The 15,175-nt window shown below is 40.6% G+C and overlaps 1 protein-coding gene across 6 annotated transcripts in view; it reads left to right on the plus strand.

Moving 5' to 3' along the window:
• Nucleotides 1–7,270, plus strand: part of dachd (dachshund d) — an 89,611-nt gene extending 82,341 nt beyond the window's left edge. For all 6 annotated transcript variants that reach the window (XM_063888529.1, XM_063888530.1, XM_063888532.1 and 3 more), the window contains 2 exons: nt 1,056–1,124; nt 5,019–7,270. In XM_063888529.1, the coding sequence (XP_063744599.1) occupies nt 1,056–1,124; nt 5,019–5,056 (107 nt within the window). In that variant the 3' untranslated portion in view covers nt 5,057–7,270. The remainder of the gene's footprint in view (nt 1–1,055; nt 1,125–5,018) is intronic.
• Nucleotides 7,271–15,175: the final 7,905 nt, after the last annotated feature.

The raw sequence follows: 15,175 nt of genomic DNA on the forward strand, positions 1-15,175 counted from the left end.
ATCTTATCGGGAGCCTTAAATGAAAAGCTGTTTTGTTAAAACTGTGAGTGCTGCATCTTATCTCTAGTTCAAATTTTCATCAGGAAGATCCAGATAGCAGAAAATAGTGCGTGAAATTGGTCTTAAATTAAATTCCGAGCGGCTTTATAAAAAGTCTTAACTCTAACTCGCCTTGAGCTGTGAGAACCCTGTGTACATTCCTGCTTTCCTTTCTCATAACGTTTCATTATATAAATCGTGTGTCTTGATTATTCCGTTATGAAATGTCTTATAATATTTAAAAAAAGAAGCGGATTACAGTTCTTTAAAAGCCCAAGGTGACATCTTCAAATGCCTTGTTTTTGCCATCCTTAAAAACTGTAAAAATAAGTGGAATAAATGCTTAAAAAATCAATTGTCAAAAATCGCACAGATTAATAATTGTCGAATCCGGTTATGCATACCTGACATTTCAATTATTAATAAAGATATAAAGTTACCGACCAAATATTCAACTTAAGGAGAGTATTTTTCATTATTTTTATCTGACAGGAGTTACTGCTCAGTTGCAAAGTGAGGCATTACAAAACACGATGAGCTCATCAAACATGATTTATTGTCAGAGTTTAAACTACCCAGTGTGTCAGAAAAAAGTAGTTTTAATGCGACAAAGAGTAATGGGATCATTTGTATACAAACTTTTTTTTGATATTTATCGGTCGAACCATTTTAAGTGATTGTTTAAGTTGTGATCGCTTGTGGCCACCAGCGGCTCACAATACTGTGTTGTAAGACCTTACAAAATCTAAGTGCAAGTTTAATTCAACCTTTGACATATCGACCAACCATCATTTGAATGCAGGGTTGGACAGTATGCCAAAGTGAAGGATGTGAGTGTGTTTCCTCCACTGGTGTTACTCTCACAGTCCCTCCAGTGCACACATCGAGCTACATGCGATGGAGAGATATAGCTTGAAGGCTGGCTCTCTTGTTTTGAATGAACGATGCTGTGAAGCTGGCATTGTGATGGCTTGATGTCGGGGGTGTTTAACGGCGGTGATCCTCTCTCCTCGCAGACTCTCTGACCCCTGAGATGGAGAGTGACCGCAGCAGTGGAAGAACAGATGCTGAAAGGACAATACAAGGTACAGGGGCTCAGATGAGACAATAAATCTCTCTCTCTTCCTCTGGCTCTCACTCTTGCTCTCTTTTTCTCTCTCCCCCCCTCCCCTACGCCCCAACTCACCCACCTCTCGCTTCCTCTCTCTCGCTCCCCCTCACATACACACTGCTTCACTTTATGAACATTAGTGTTTCTGTGCCTGCTGTTCAGGCTTACAGCTCGCCATCTGGGCCACAGCACTAGGTCAAGATCATTGGTTTTTCTGTTGAAATAATATTGTTTTTTACTTGACTTTTAGTGGCTTTAGTGAAGCTTTCTCCGATCTTTGTTGGTACAATACAGTAGATAAAATAGTAAAAACCCACTAAGCTGGAATGTCGCAGAGAAAGCCAAAGAAGTGTTTTGTTTACAGCTCAGGAAGCATTAATGAGTCATAAAACCACAAAAAGCACTGGAATCCCCCCTTTGATAGTAATAAACGGGGCAAATCAATCCATTTTATGAATAAGCCTTGTACATTTTTAATGGTTTGTTTGTTTGTTAGCCTTGGGGGTGCAGTATGTGTTTGGGGAAGGGCGCGCTGGCGATAACCTCTGTAGACTGTCTGCTATCTGTGTTTACCCAGATACAAGACACCTTGCAGAGGTTGAATATCCTCATTATTACTCGGACGTCTCCCTTTAATACGCCTCGGCTGCGTGTGCTCACAACCCGCCCTTATCAGCGGGAGAGGTCCCAATTTATCTGGGAAAACGCTCCGTGTAATTTGCTGTGAAAAGTGGGGAATATTCATTCTTTGAGAAGAAGTTGGGTCCCTTTAACGCTTTAATGTTTGATTGGTCTACTTGAACCGATATTTTGTGAAAGGGCAAAAAGAAAGAGAGAAATGATGACTCCTCCGTAATTAAATGTCATTCAGTCACTGCGGGGATCTGAGGCAGTTTGATGTCCAAAAAAAGGAAATCCATATGTCATCATTTAAATACAAAGATAACTTCCAGATAAAGCGTAATTATAGCCCCTTATTTCATACCAAATTAATACATTCAGCCCACTTTACACTTATATGAAGAGCTGGCCCTTTTGTCGTGTAATTGTATCAAATTAAACGCGTTGAGTCTCCACATTTTATAGCGGCCATTGTCCTGCTTGAATGTACAGTCACAGATCTTTTTCTCTGCTTTTTAGAATAAAAATCTATTAGGAAGAGTACAAAGCAGCCGTATCATTTCTGCGGTCTCAATCACTCCGATCATCGCCTTGAAGAGTGGGATGAAGGAGGCAGCTGAATAACAGGCAGCATTTTGTGTTTTTGTTCAATTAGAGAAGCATTTGTCTGCCACCCATGTCTCCCCTGCTCTACTCCGCAAGCCTCGCTGTATAATTAACCTCAAATGGCAAAAAATGATGTTGATAAATTACACAAGCAGAAGGGGAAAAACAAGCCTATCACTCGCATGAAAGCCGAGAGAAATGTGTGGGTATATTCTCAACTCCAAACTCAGGGAGGCTGAGAGGAGAGAGAGGGAGGGAGGAGAAAAAAAAATAATGAGGGCATAATTTTAGAGAACTAATTATTTCTATTTGTCTTTTGTCACACTTCTCTAATTCTGCGATATTAACACAGTCTGTGTTTATTAATTGCTTTTACAGTGTTTTGAATCGCGTCCAAGAGGGAGCGTGGCTCTTTTCACAGGCAGGCGAGCTACTGGGACTGCACCTCGCCAGTACTGCCTGGCAACGGTGCGCATGTGAATATCTTCCCCCAGTATCTTCCCCTGGTTCCCTGCCGCCTGCCACTCGATGTGTTCGGCGAGTTTACACGACCCTGTGCACAGAGATAAAGTTCTTTGTTGCAAGATTAAACATCAAAACAGTTAAAGTGAAATTAAAATTAAATGAATGAATGTCACTGAAGCAAAAAAGACTGTAATTAATGGATCCCTTAATTGTCTTCATAAAATATTTGCATGGGCATAATTTGCATAATTTACATGTATTAATTAATCTTTCAAAGGAATTTTATGCTGAGAGAAGCCAAAAATTCCCTTTGTTTTATTTAGCATCTAATGAAATATTTATTCTCTTTAATGAACTTTTCATCTTGATATGAATATAAAAATACTAAAGTTTTAACATATTTTAATGAGGCGGTCCTTCATAAAACAATGTGTCAGGACGTCACCAATTTTTCCAGTCATGGATGTGAAGCAGATGTTTCAACAGTTGCTCGAATATTGTGCGCTGATTTAAAAAAAACAACCAAAAAAACTGTGGGATTAGCTTATCAGAGCTCCTCACTCATTCCCTGTCTTTCATTATAATTTCATATATTAGAAGCGAAATGCTGCGATATTAAAGCTCCGCTCGACAACGTGTTAAATGTCGTCATCCGTCATACAATCTTGGTTTTCATTAACACCCTTTACTCACCGCTCCGACTGTGAAGCCGGGCCGCAGGTAGACAGACTGCGAGGTGAGCCTGTGATGTTTCATGTGCTCTTTTTATTAACGTGTGTGTCGGCGTGTGTGTCAAGTTGTGTATCCCGGCGCACACTCTTAGCACTAACCCCCACCCCCCCCTCCCCGGCTGTCTGTTTTTCATCGCGCTGCATTCATGCTGTAATGACTTTTACACAGAACTCTGTGGTTGTTGCTTGAATAGAGGCAGCCATAGTGCAATGCCTCCGAGACCTACGGCAGTGCTGGGTAATTAGCCTGTGTGTTTGTACAGCCCCCCCCCCCCCCCTTCCCCCCAACACACATACTGTACACACACACACACACACACACACACAACACAAGCCTTTGTTGTCTCCTCTGCATGCACGGCGATATATAAAACAGGCTAATAGGGGGAACAGGACTAATTGATAAAATATTGATAATGTACAGATTTTAAATTGAGCTACATTTGTTAGTGGTAAAATAATACAAAACATGCTTTTTAATTATAGGAAATGAAGTGCTTTACATGTGACTCCCAGCATTAGTAAGACCCCTCTCAGACATTGTAACCAGGTGTATTCTCATGTCTCTGTAGAACAGAAGTCAAGTGTTCCCTCTGATGTCCCGCGCTGCTTGTGTCATGTCCGACAACTGGCGCTGCTAAATGTCTTTGTGTGCGTCTCTCTTTAACATTGAATTATTTAGGGCGCGCTGCCATAGAGAGGTGTGTGCTTCTTAAAGGCATTACTGTAGCATTCTCCGGCAGAGGAAATGTGAAGGTAATAAACGTCAAACATGCTCCTGAGCTGTGCCTAACAGATGCTTTTACCAGCTCAGCGTCGGAGCAGCACTGCTCGCTCAGGCGAACACTCAGACAAGAGTGTGCGCTGGAAATGGACAAAGCTCGTTAGGTTGGAGGTGTCTGGAGATAACGCAGCAGAGGAATGTCTGCCGTTTTCAATAAACACTATTTCCATGCAGGAAATGTCACTTAGAGAGCGCTTTACATCATGAGTGCAGTATTATGTTCAAACAAGCACATCAGTAGAGATGTCTTAACACAATCCTGAGGCGGGGAGAGTGGGGATGATATCTGCTTTTACAGAAGGGGCTTTGTTGGTGGTGAAATATGCATGTAGCCGTGTAATTCTATTGATGTATGGTCCTTAATATAAAAGTAACATTTATTTTGTCCATATTTTCCTTCTACCTGACACCATATCATTCCTTGTTTTTATTTGCGGTGAAGAAATGGACTGTGCATGATATTTAATCATATTCGTCATGGTTGCTAACTTAATCTTATCCCTGAATCGGTTTCTGAATCCACAGTAACACCGCTGGAAGTGAAAGACTAGAGGGCAGCATTTTGAAGTTTCATCAACAATCACTTCCTGAATTGTGCATGTGTGTCAGCAGGATGTTAGCTGTTGGCTAATCCTTGGCTCCTGTGTGTCCTCTGTTGCAGATGGAAGACTGTTCCTGAAAACCACAGTGATGTACTGATAAGGCCGTGAGGAGCTGGAGGAGAAATAAAATATAAAAAAATACGAAGAAAAGAAAACCCATGAAGATTTTCAAGAGCCCTTATCCAGGCTGATTTAGTAGAGGGAAGGAGTCAAGCTACTTGTAAAAGTTGAATGGAAATGCTGTGTTCACCCAAATGCTGAAGGAGGTTGTGTCTGAATGTAGAAAGTCTTTTTCTCACAGAGGCCAGCGTTAAGTAGTTTGATAGAGCAGGTGTTGACATAGCGGGTTGGCCTACGTGAAGGATACACACATATATCGAGCACAGTAAAAACGTACCCGTGGTACACTGTTGGTAATAACCCATAAATTCACAGCACTGAAGATTTTTTATACTTGTATCTCAGCCAGCGAGAAAGCTTCGAAAAAAAGAGATTGGACTGAAGTTTTGTTTTGTATTTCAAATTGAATTTTTTGAGAAGCTAAAAATGACACGTGGAGATGGAGAAAAAAAAATGTGAATCTATCCATGTGTTCATCAAAAGAGAAGATTGATTTCCATGTTTTCTAAATTAGATGACAATACAATCAAGTTTACTTTTTACCATTGTTGTATATACAAGATCTGATGATAATGATAGGAGAAGTCACTCTATCGACCCCGAGCGGATTGATAAGGTATGTGTATATAACGTTAAGAGGTATTGTGTATGCAGTAGAGCTAGTAGGCAAACAATACCACCATTTATATAAACCTACAGTTTGTTTTGTTCTATTTCTGAGCCATCATTCTTTCCTATAGCTGCCATTTTGGTGAGAAAGCATGCAGGCATGTAAATGTTTGTCCTGGAATTATGATATTTAATAAATCCTATATTGTGCTGAACAAATCTTAGGGTTGACTCACTCCAGCCCGGATGATTTTGACAAACATAACTATCAGACATTTCACTTTCAAAATGAAGACTTTTGCTGTCAATAGTACTGTAATCTTTGTAACAGAGGTAATATTTCTTGGAATTTACTGTACATTTTTTGTCATGAGACACACTCAAAATCAACACCTCTCGATGCTTTTCTAAAAAAAAAAAAATATCAAGACGCACGATCACGCGTCGGCTTGAGAAACAATCAGTCATGACACAACTCTATGGACTGAATGCCATTTAAAAACATTGCTCAAATCGCTGTTGAACGTACACAAACACACCTTTCCTTTCTTTTCTAGAGTGTTTCATGATATCCTGATGAGAAAAAAAAACATAAGTTATAATTTTCCTGTTACTTTCCCTGAAGACTTTTGAATTTTTGGTGCTGAAACACCTGTGTATATTCTCTAGACATAATAAGCTGATGTCAGTCCTTTAACTGCAGAACAGTTTAGACCTTATGTGTTACAATCAGGAGCGGCGGAGGCGTGTCCCATGTTCACGATGTGTTTGTTCTTTTTGTTCTCAATGGAGTGTCTAGGTCTGTTGTCACTGATAACTTATATAGCTTCTCGAGTCATCTCTTCATTGTACTTCAAATTCAAATAAAGTTAACATGTTGATGATAAACTACATGTGAGTTCATGTTGCTCCTCTCTGTCGCACTGCTCACAATGCGCAGGGTTTTTTGAGAGACACGCTCTGATTTATAATTCCAGATATAGCTTTATACAGAAGACATTTCAATATTATCTGAAACAAATGTAAGCACGTGTTGGGGGCAACTCTTTTTTATTTTTTTATTTTGAAATATCATGTTTTTGGCATATCAGGCTCTGAGTCTCATAACTCATTTACATGTATTACAGCTCTGGAAAAATGGAAGAAACCACTGCAGCATTATCAGTTTTATTTGAAGATATTTGTTTGAGTAAAATGAAAACAAAATAAACTTCTGACAACGTTTCTAAGTGTTGGAATTCAACAGACTCTGGAATATAATGGCTGCCATACATGAGATTTAAGAAAAATTGTGCAATGGTTTCTTAATTTTCTCCACAGCTGGTTGTATAGCCAAAAAAACTTGGCAGGTATACTGTAGAAAAACCAATGAGCATATTGTTCTTCCCTTAAAAGAAAATGTATGAGAAATATCTTGTGTAACCTTTCCTGTTCCCTGAGTGCGACTGCGTGTGTGTGTAACCTTTGACTTGCATGTGTGAGTGTGTTTTCAGAAAAAAAAAAACTGCGTCGGCTAATCCTATATAAATTATGTAAATGAGGGTGTGACCAAGCTCACTGTAAATAAATTATTTCATGTGTACTTTGAAGTGTATGACGCTAATTCACAATATATCACCATAAAATAAACAGCAGTCCTTTAAGCAGTGCTGTAAGGTCACGCGTCATAATATTCTCTTTATACAACGCCATAGCTCCCAGGGAGTTGTTAGGAAATGTCCAATCTGTTAAAGTTTTCAGTCGTCAAATGATTCTGTTTTGTAAATGTGACTTCCTCCGTTTCTCCTTGTGTGTGTTTTTAATTATAATCTGAGCTGACTGGTCTCGAGTGACATTATTAGTTTTGTTCTCGAGACACGACGGTTATCCACAGGGATCATTTCAGAGCAGCTGTAACAGGTACGGCTCTTAAAACGCATAAGGAAACACCAAATCGACATTGAGAGACAAATTCCTCTAGTAAGCAATTCTGAGTGAAATGTGTTGACACAGCATGCCTGGCCCATTCCCATTCTGCATGCTTTTTAAAGCATGGCCGTAACACAGCCACAGAGATGAATAATTGACTGATTGCTGCATAATTCAATGCTGCATTGTAAAAATTCAAGGCCTGATATATTTCAAGCTTTTCCTCTTTTTATTAAAAATGAGGTTAAAGTTTCAATCAACCTTGAAAGAACAATATGACACACAATGGGCAATCAATCATGAACCCATGCTTCTGGAGTCCAGACGCACGCTGACTGTCGCAGCTTCTCAGGAAAGTTAAGCTCACTATGTCCACTTCATCCGTTTAATGACTCAATCTTTCCCTCTTTTTGCTGCAGTGAGAGATTCGCTCCTCTCGCCTCCAATGAGCCTGAGACGTGGGCAGCTATTACTCAGATATTCTGTTTATTTCTCTATTTGATGCCCCCCCCCCTGCACCGGCATCTGAGAGAGGAGGCCCTGCAGCTACATGTTTCATATCACTGCACATTTTGTAATAAATTCAATTCGGTACAAATATGACCATGAGGCACGAAGACTTTAAATACCAAATGTGCATTATAGCTGTGGTGTTACATTTTCCTTCAGTGTAGTGTGGAAGGCACAGTGCTGATTGTACATTCAAAGCCGTGTGAGCCGTGTGCTTTAATTCCTCGGCTTGACGCAGAGATGTGCTCATAAGGACATCATCCAGATGTGATTATTCCGCATGATCCTTCCTCTTATTTCAGTGTTGGTTTGCCAAACATCACATTGTTGTTCTGTGTTTGCTTGACCAGCTGAGGAAACAGCCTGACAGATTGCATTTTTTATAGGATAAAAAAAGTTCCCAGGAGAGATAAAGTTGTATTCGCACCTTAGCATCGTGTCAACTGCATTGTTAACCCCCCCCCCCTGTTGTAATTCTTTGCTCATCTTCACAGCGACGAGATGGCCATTTAGTGAAAGCATTGATATTGCATGTCTCTCGATAACTGAGTGGTGCCCAGAGCCTGAGGAGAGACATTAGGAAGGTGCAGGCTGATCGTCTGAAAGATAGGACTAATGTCACCTAATCAGATAGACCATTATGTATTAGTGAAACTACAAAACAGTTTTATCTGACAAGGGCCAGGCCACATTACCTAAATTAACATTTTGCAAGCGTGAACATGGAAGACCACAGAGGCGAAGGGAGGGCTAGGACTGCGGCCTGCGCTTAGACATTCGGCAGTAATTATTAATTTATGATTGTCTCTGGTCTTAATGAAAATGAAAGCCAGGAAAGAGAACAGGGAGGGATAATGTGGCGTGAAATTGAGTTTCATTTGTACAGGGTCCACCTTTTAACTCTACGCTTCTTAGGCGGAAATGGAGCCGAGCGCTTCCCTCGCTCTCTAGAGAATGTATTTCAGTTTTCTTTTTCCTTTTTTTTTTATCATGCTGCCTCTCCTTTCAGTCTTTCAGTCAAAGCGTGTTCATATCCTCTCATCCTTTTGTGATGTGTGGGGCCAACACGCCCTTTAACATGTCCATTACTCTCATAAGGCCTTTTCAAAATGACACACAGCTCTTTGATGTCTGATAACTATATCAACAAGTTTTTCTTGAATGGAAATGTCTCCGCACCTTGCTTCTTTAATGTCAACAAGGCTTGCGCAGAAAGGTCTCGGGCCAGGTTGCTGTGAGAGGGGCCCCGAAGAGTGGTACAGTGATTTACAAAAGATTGTGTAAAGAATGAGGCCCTGTTGATATATAACGGACGCTAGCTTGTGACGCGCTATTTTAAGGCTAACAATTGCTATATACTGAAGTGATTGTTAACTCTGAGAATGATGGAGGGGAAAGAGGTATTTGAACAAACATACATGATGGATATAAGGTCCTTTATATGTTATTTTGTAATGATTTCATTCAACAATTATCAAAAATAATGTTACTCTGGTCCCTGTTTACCAGGCAGGTAGCTTTTGTATAGCCTCTTTTCTTGGTTTGTGGATAAAAGAAGGAAGAGCCAGTCAAGTGTTCCTTCTTTTAAAAGAGGGGAGACTTGAAATAAGAGTCATTATTAACGTGTTTTCCTTTATATTCTGGCAGCTCTTATCCACAGCTTCCATTGCATTACTTGACTTGAACCCATGCTGTACATTTCACATTGTAATTCTATTTAATATTCCATTCCTCAAACACTAAATGTATGTACAATATCCTACTTAATATTCACAATTTTGTTTATTTTGTGTGTACATTTTGTATGTCTACTTTCATTTTGCATTACATTTTATACATTTGTATTGCTATTTTATTTTTATTGAGCTTCTGCAATGCAAACATTTCCCAAATTGGGATCGATAAAGTACTTATCTTAATTCAAATCTTACTTTTTAGCCACTTGGGTGAAGCAAAAAGAAAACACAACAATGCCTTGAGTTTTATCTCTTCCTAAGCAAGCAGTTGAATTATACACATCTGCGAGAGACACAGCAGCGTCTATCTAAAAAAATGTGGTCTTTTTGCTCTGTTTTTGGTCCCCACCAGCCCCTGATAGAAATACCTGTCTCTCTAGCTGCTAAAGTTTAGATTTTTCGGAAGACGAGTTGGTAGTGTTCGATGGATTTTTTCTATCTTGTTCTCTAAAAGCCTGTTGTTGCAAACACGGCACTGATAAGAGTGGTTGGAAATATCCGAAAAAGCAAAGCTGCGTGTCGTAAAACCCTAAAAATGGGTAATAACAATTGGGTGATAGTCATACGATCCATTGATATTATAAATACATCTATTATTGTCACTTTTAATTGTTCCTTTCCTCCATACCTCAGAATAAATAGATGTGTATAAAATTACTATATTGTGGCATCACAGTAAATATCAATAAGGGGAGTTGATCCACGACATGAATCTCAAACAGAAAGGGAGGTTACAATTTCAATAACTTACATTACTCTCACAACGCTCTTGTAATTTCTTTAAATTAGCTTCCAACGCAAACCCACTCTATCACGATACATCAATACAATATAAGACTTTGAAGACGCTCCAAATCTGAAGTGGCGTCTGTGAGCTTTCACAAAATGACTCACTGCACAGGAGTATCCAAATCACCAGGGTTGGTTATATTAAGTCAATTACATTTTTACAATTGTGAGAGAGGGATGGTTAATTTAGTTTGACCCAAGAGCCCCCGACACTCCCCCAGATAGCAGATGGATGAGACGAGTGACCACAGGCGTGAGGGAGTGTGTGTCTGAGTGTGTGTGAGCCCACTGGATTAGTCTTCATTTGGTGCCTCTGTCATAAGGGAGGGGAGGACTGAACACTGCGTGGCAAAGCAAAGCAAACACACAGGGTCAGTCGAACACACACAAACACAAGCGCGCGCTATTAACCTCCCCCCAGCTCATCAACTTTATTTTGCAATCTTCCCTCAGAACCATTAGAATACCCTGAAGAAATGACTTTCCAATTAAAGGGGATCTGGAAGAAGAGATTTTTTTTCCTCTTCTTTTTTTTTTTATCTCCAGCTCCTGGAGTTCTTTATTCCAATAATTTAAATTGGAATTGATTTTTCAATTTACCCACTGACTGCTACGGACACAGAGTGCAGGGCCAAATAGAGCTACATTCCCAGAATGTTTGTCATGACAGCATGCTACATGTAAATGTGCACAGGCAGACTAAATGGCAGTATATTTCCTCCTGTGAGAACAATCAGGAAGGGAAACAAATGTAGGTCTTTAGGTATTTATCTCTCACTTTGTGTGGTGTTGTGTGGAAATGCAACTCCCTTCAACATGTCAACACTAATTAGCTATTTTATTATCTTTTTAAAACAAACAAACACTACATTTAGAAGTGATAATCTTAGCAGTTTGTTTATTAGATTTAGTTTTTATGAGGCTTTCATCACTGAGGCAAAGCTTTACTTTTACACAGGATTTCCCACATGTTCTCAGAGCGGAGGAAACAGTAGTCTTTCCCAGACAGGGAGCAAGGGCCTCACATGTTTAAGTTTGACAAACTATGCCTATGAACTGCGCAACAGCAGCAGTTCCAGCTGCGTTGTAATGAGCATTTATTGTGTCTCAACTGCAGCGAGCGCTTTGCAGAGCCCGCTTCAAAGCCAAGCAGCTTCTACTCGAGCTGTTTTACAGATGCGTCTAGAAATCCGAGGCCGTTCTTCTGTGGACGAATGGTTCTGTCTTTTGCTCCTGACAGCTGCGCAGGCTTGTTGTTCGCTCTCTCCTGAGTTGTTTTAATAAAGTTGTGCTGCAGGAGTAGTGAGAGAAGATTAATGGACGCACAGGAAGTGTGGCAGTTGTGAGAGGATGCAGGACAGAGCGGGCCAGCAGCCATCTGTTCCCTCTCCTTTACAGCTCTCTTAATGGAGAAACAAACCAAACAACATGGATCTGAGCCCTGCAGACAGACACACACACACACACACACACACACACACACACACACACACACACACACACACACACACACACACACACACACGCACCTCAGTCGCACACAGCTAAACACAAAACATCACTTTATGTGACAGAGATGAGAGCTAGGCTTTTGTCATTGTATTCCCCCTTGTAGTGGGTGTGTGTGTGTGTGTGTGTGTGTGTGTGTGTGTGTGTGTGTGTGTGTGTGTGTGTGTGTGTGTGTGTGTGTGTGTGTGTGTGTGTGTGTGTGTGTGTGTGTGTGTGTGTGTGTGTGTGTGTGTGTGTGTGTGTGTGTGTGTGTGTGTCTGTGTGTGCCTGGGTGCTTTTTTCCCTACCTTTCAGCGAAATAAAGTTGGGTGTGAGCCACGTCTGTGAGATTTAGATGAAAGACAGCCTGGATGGAACGTGATTAAGAGATATGTTCTTGAGGCGAAACAGGACTTGGCATTTGCTGAGACAAAACCTAATCAAATTAAAGCAAAACATGGCCATTGTAGTGGAGTGTGTTCTCTGCTTGTGTCACGTTTGAAATGAAACACTGTAAAATAGATATGGGCTTGTGTCTGCGCTGCATCACCGACACACTGGTTTTATTCAGATTTACACACAGGCACTGACTAATGATGGTCGTGCCCAATGATGCCTAAAGCACTTTATAGAGCTGTCTGGGTTGTAAAAAATGTTTACTGTGATGGAGCTGAATGGCTCACTGAAAGAGTATTATTGTTTACAAGTTATTGTTTTAGATTAATTCACTCAGCAGAATTGTTAAGTTCTCCATCGCACAGGCATGGCCGCCTCCAGTTCGCTCCTCTGTCAGTAAGTATTTGCCGTTCCTCCTCCAGCGAGTTCCCACTCTTTGCTGGTGCTCCGCATTTATTATTAGCCTATAATGAAATCTATAGTCGGACTGTTTCTCATTCTGTTTGTTTTGAATGAGCACAGACCATGTCACGTTAAATGACAACATGCATCGTCTCCCTCTTTCTCCCAGTGAAGACATCTGTATGACATGATGAAGTTTCCTCTCTGAGTATCAATCCTGTAATTGAGCTCAGGGAGAGGAGACGTGATGTGCACACAGAGGAAGTGGAAGGCCTCTCCCGCTCTGCACTCCTTCTCTCCCTCCTTCCCTCACTCACACACAAACACACACCACAGGTTCACACTGTGTCCTCCCAGGCACACACACAACACTTCCTCTCTACCTGCTTTCACATTAAATTTGTCAGTCAGCTCTCTTTAGATGCGCATCAGCTGAAGTGAGTGCATTAGCATTAGCCGTCGTAATATCACTCCCTGTTCGAGGCACAATGGCCCAGGCCTCGGCGGAGGAGAGAATCTTGTAATGGTGTCTCCACAAGCTTTTCACAGTGCTGCATCCTGAGTGAGACAGCGTCCTGGAGCTACAATGTCTTTACTCGTGTCTCTTTATCCATGCCGTAATGTTGCTTTCCTTTTCTGCTCTTACGATACCATGGATCATGTGGAAACTGAAGTGAGACCGGATTAAATATTAACACAATCTGACACAGTCCCCACCGGAGCTCCTATTCCACTTCACATGATACAATTAAAAACATTCCCACATGCATTGAGCGGAACACTTGTCAAGAACATGCTGCTTTGTGCAGACTTAAAATAAATCGTATACTAATCTATGGAGAACCTGACAAGGAGGAGGCCAAGGTTTCCATGCAGGCACTTAGCTGAGTAGAGAGTTGGAAAAAAAACAGAGAGAGATGAGGGCCTTACATTATTTATACGTGCTAATGGTGGCTGTCTGTGTGTGAATCAGCAACAGAACAATCTGCTAAAATACACACGGCTGTAATCAAGGCCAAACATTTCCTATTTTTTTCTGTTCTCTGCTAACTGCGGGGTCAATTGGAGTCAGTTTAGCAGCATTTGAAACTCTTGTGGTAGATTATCTCCTTTTAATGGAGACTCAAGACAGCTCAGGAGTAGATAACCATTGCCAAAGGAAAAGATTGCTGCAGAGCCACCCTGTGTACAGAAGGAATACCTCACACCGTTCCTACTGCTCAAGTTATCATTGTGCGGCGATAAGAACAATAGCTCATGTGCTTAACCTAGTTTTGTCCGCGAAAGGAATCCATTAGTCTTATTGCGCCGCCCTTAAGCTCAGCATCACAGGGGGGAACCCACTGTTGCACCGCTACATCCACACACATGTGCCTCTCATTTCCTATGGCAGTCCAGAAGTATCCTTCAACATCCTATTGTAAAGTTTACCAGGGGAGAGGTTCAGTGTATTAAACTGCCCTGAGAGAAAGCTAAATGATGTAAACGCAGGCAGCTGCTTGCTGCTAATGCCGTACAGTAGACGAGGAGGCCCAGGCGAGGCTGGATGTGTACAGTATCTATATAACGTTATAGGCTCTCTTTCATGTCCTCCTGCTCTCTAATGGAAACAATATGAAGACTAATGGTATAGTAAAAGTATACGGAACAGTGCTTCAAAACCAGCTACATAGTCTGTTTAGTCAAAAACAAGAGAGTATGATTTAAATGAGATCACACCAGATATTATGATGGCTTTGAACCATTTTTGATCCGTTTTAATCCTAAATAGGCTTCTAAAACTATTTTTCTCTGGCACACCCCCACAGGCCTTTACTCAAACTCCATTAACACCATCCATCATGTTCCAAAAATGTTCATTTTAATTGCTTTGAAGCTGGATTTTAATTAACACTATTAATTCTATAACATGATATTGTTACGATTATTTAACTAATAACTTTTCCCTTTTGATGTTTGGGTTGGTTTGGTCAAGATTGGGTTTGTTGTACCAGCACAAAATCTGGACATTTCAATAAATTATTCAATACTTTAACAAACCTATTTCATTGTTTAAGATAAGATAAGATGTATTTTAGTGATCCCAAATTGGGAAATGTTTTGAAGTTTACCCATTACTTATAGCTTAATATTTAACCACTTTTAGATGTTTATTTCACCCTTGAGCTACTTTTAAAGACTTTGTCTGCTCATAAGGTTTCGAGTACTGTCGATGGAAATACGTGTGCTGTTCAGGTACAACTTTAACTGCATTTCCA

The sequence above is a fragment of the Eleginops maclovinus genome, chromosome 7, assembly GCF_036324505.1.
Source record: "Eleginops maclovinus isolate JMC-PN-2008 ecotype Puerto Natales chromosome 7, JC_Emac_rtc_rv5, whole genome shotgun sequence".
In the NCBI taxonomy this organism is placed as follows: Eukaryota; Metazoa; Chordata; class Actinopteri; order Perciformes; family Eleginopidae; genus Eleginops; species Eleginops maclovinus.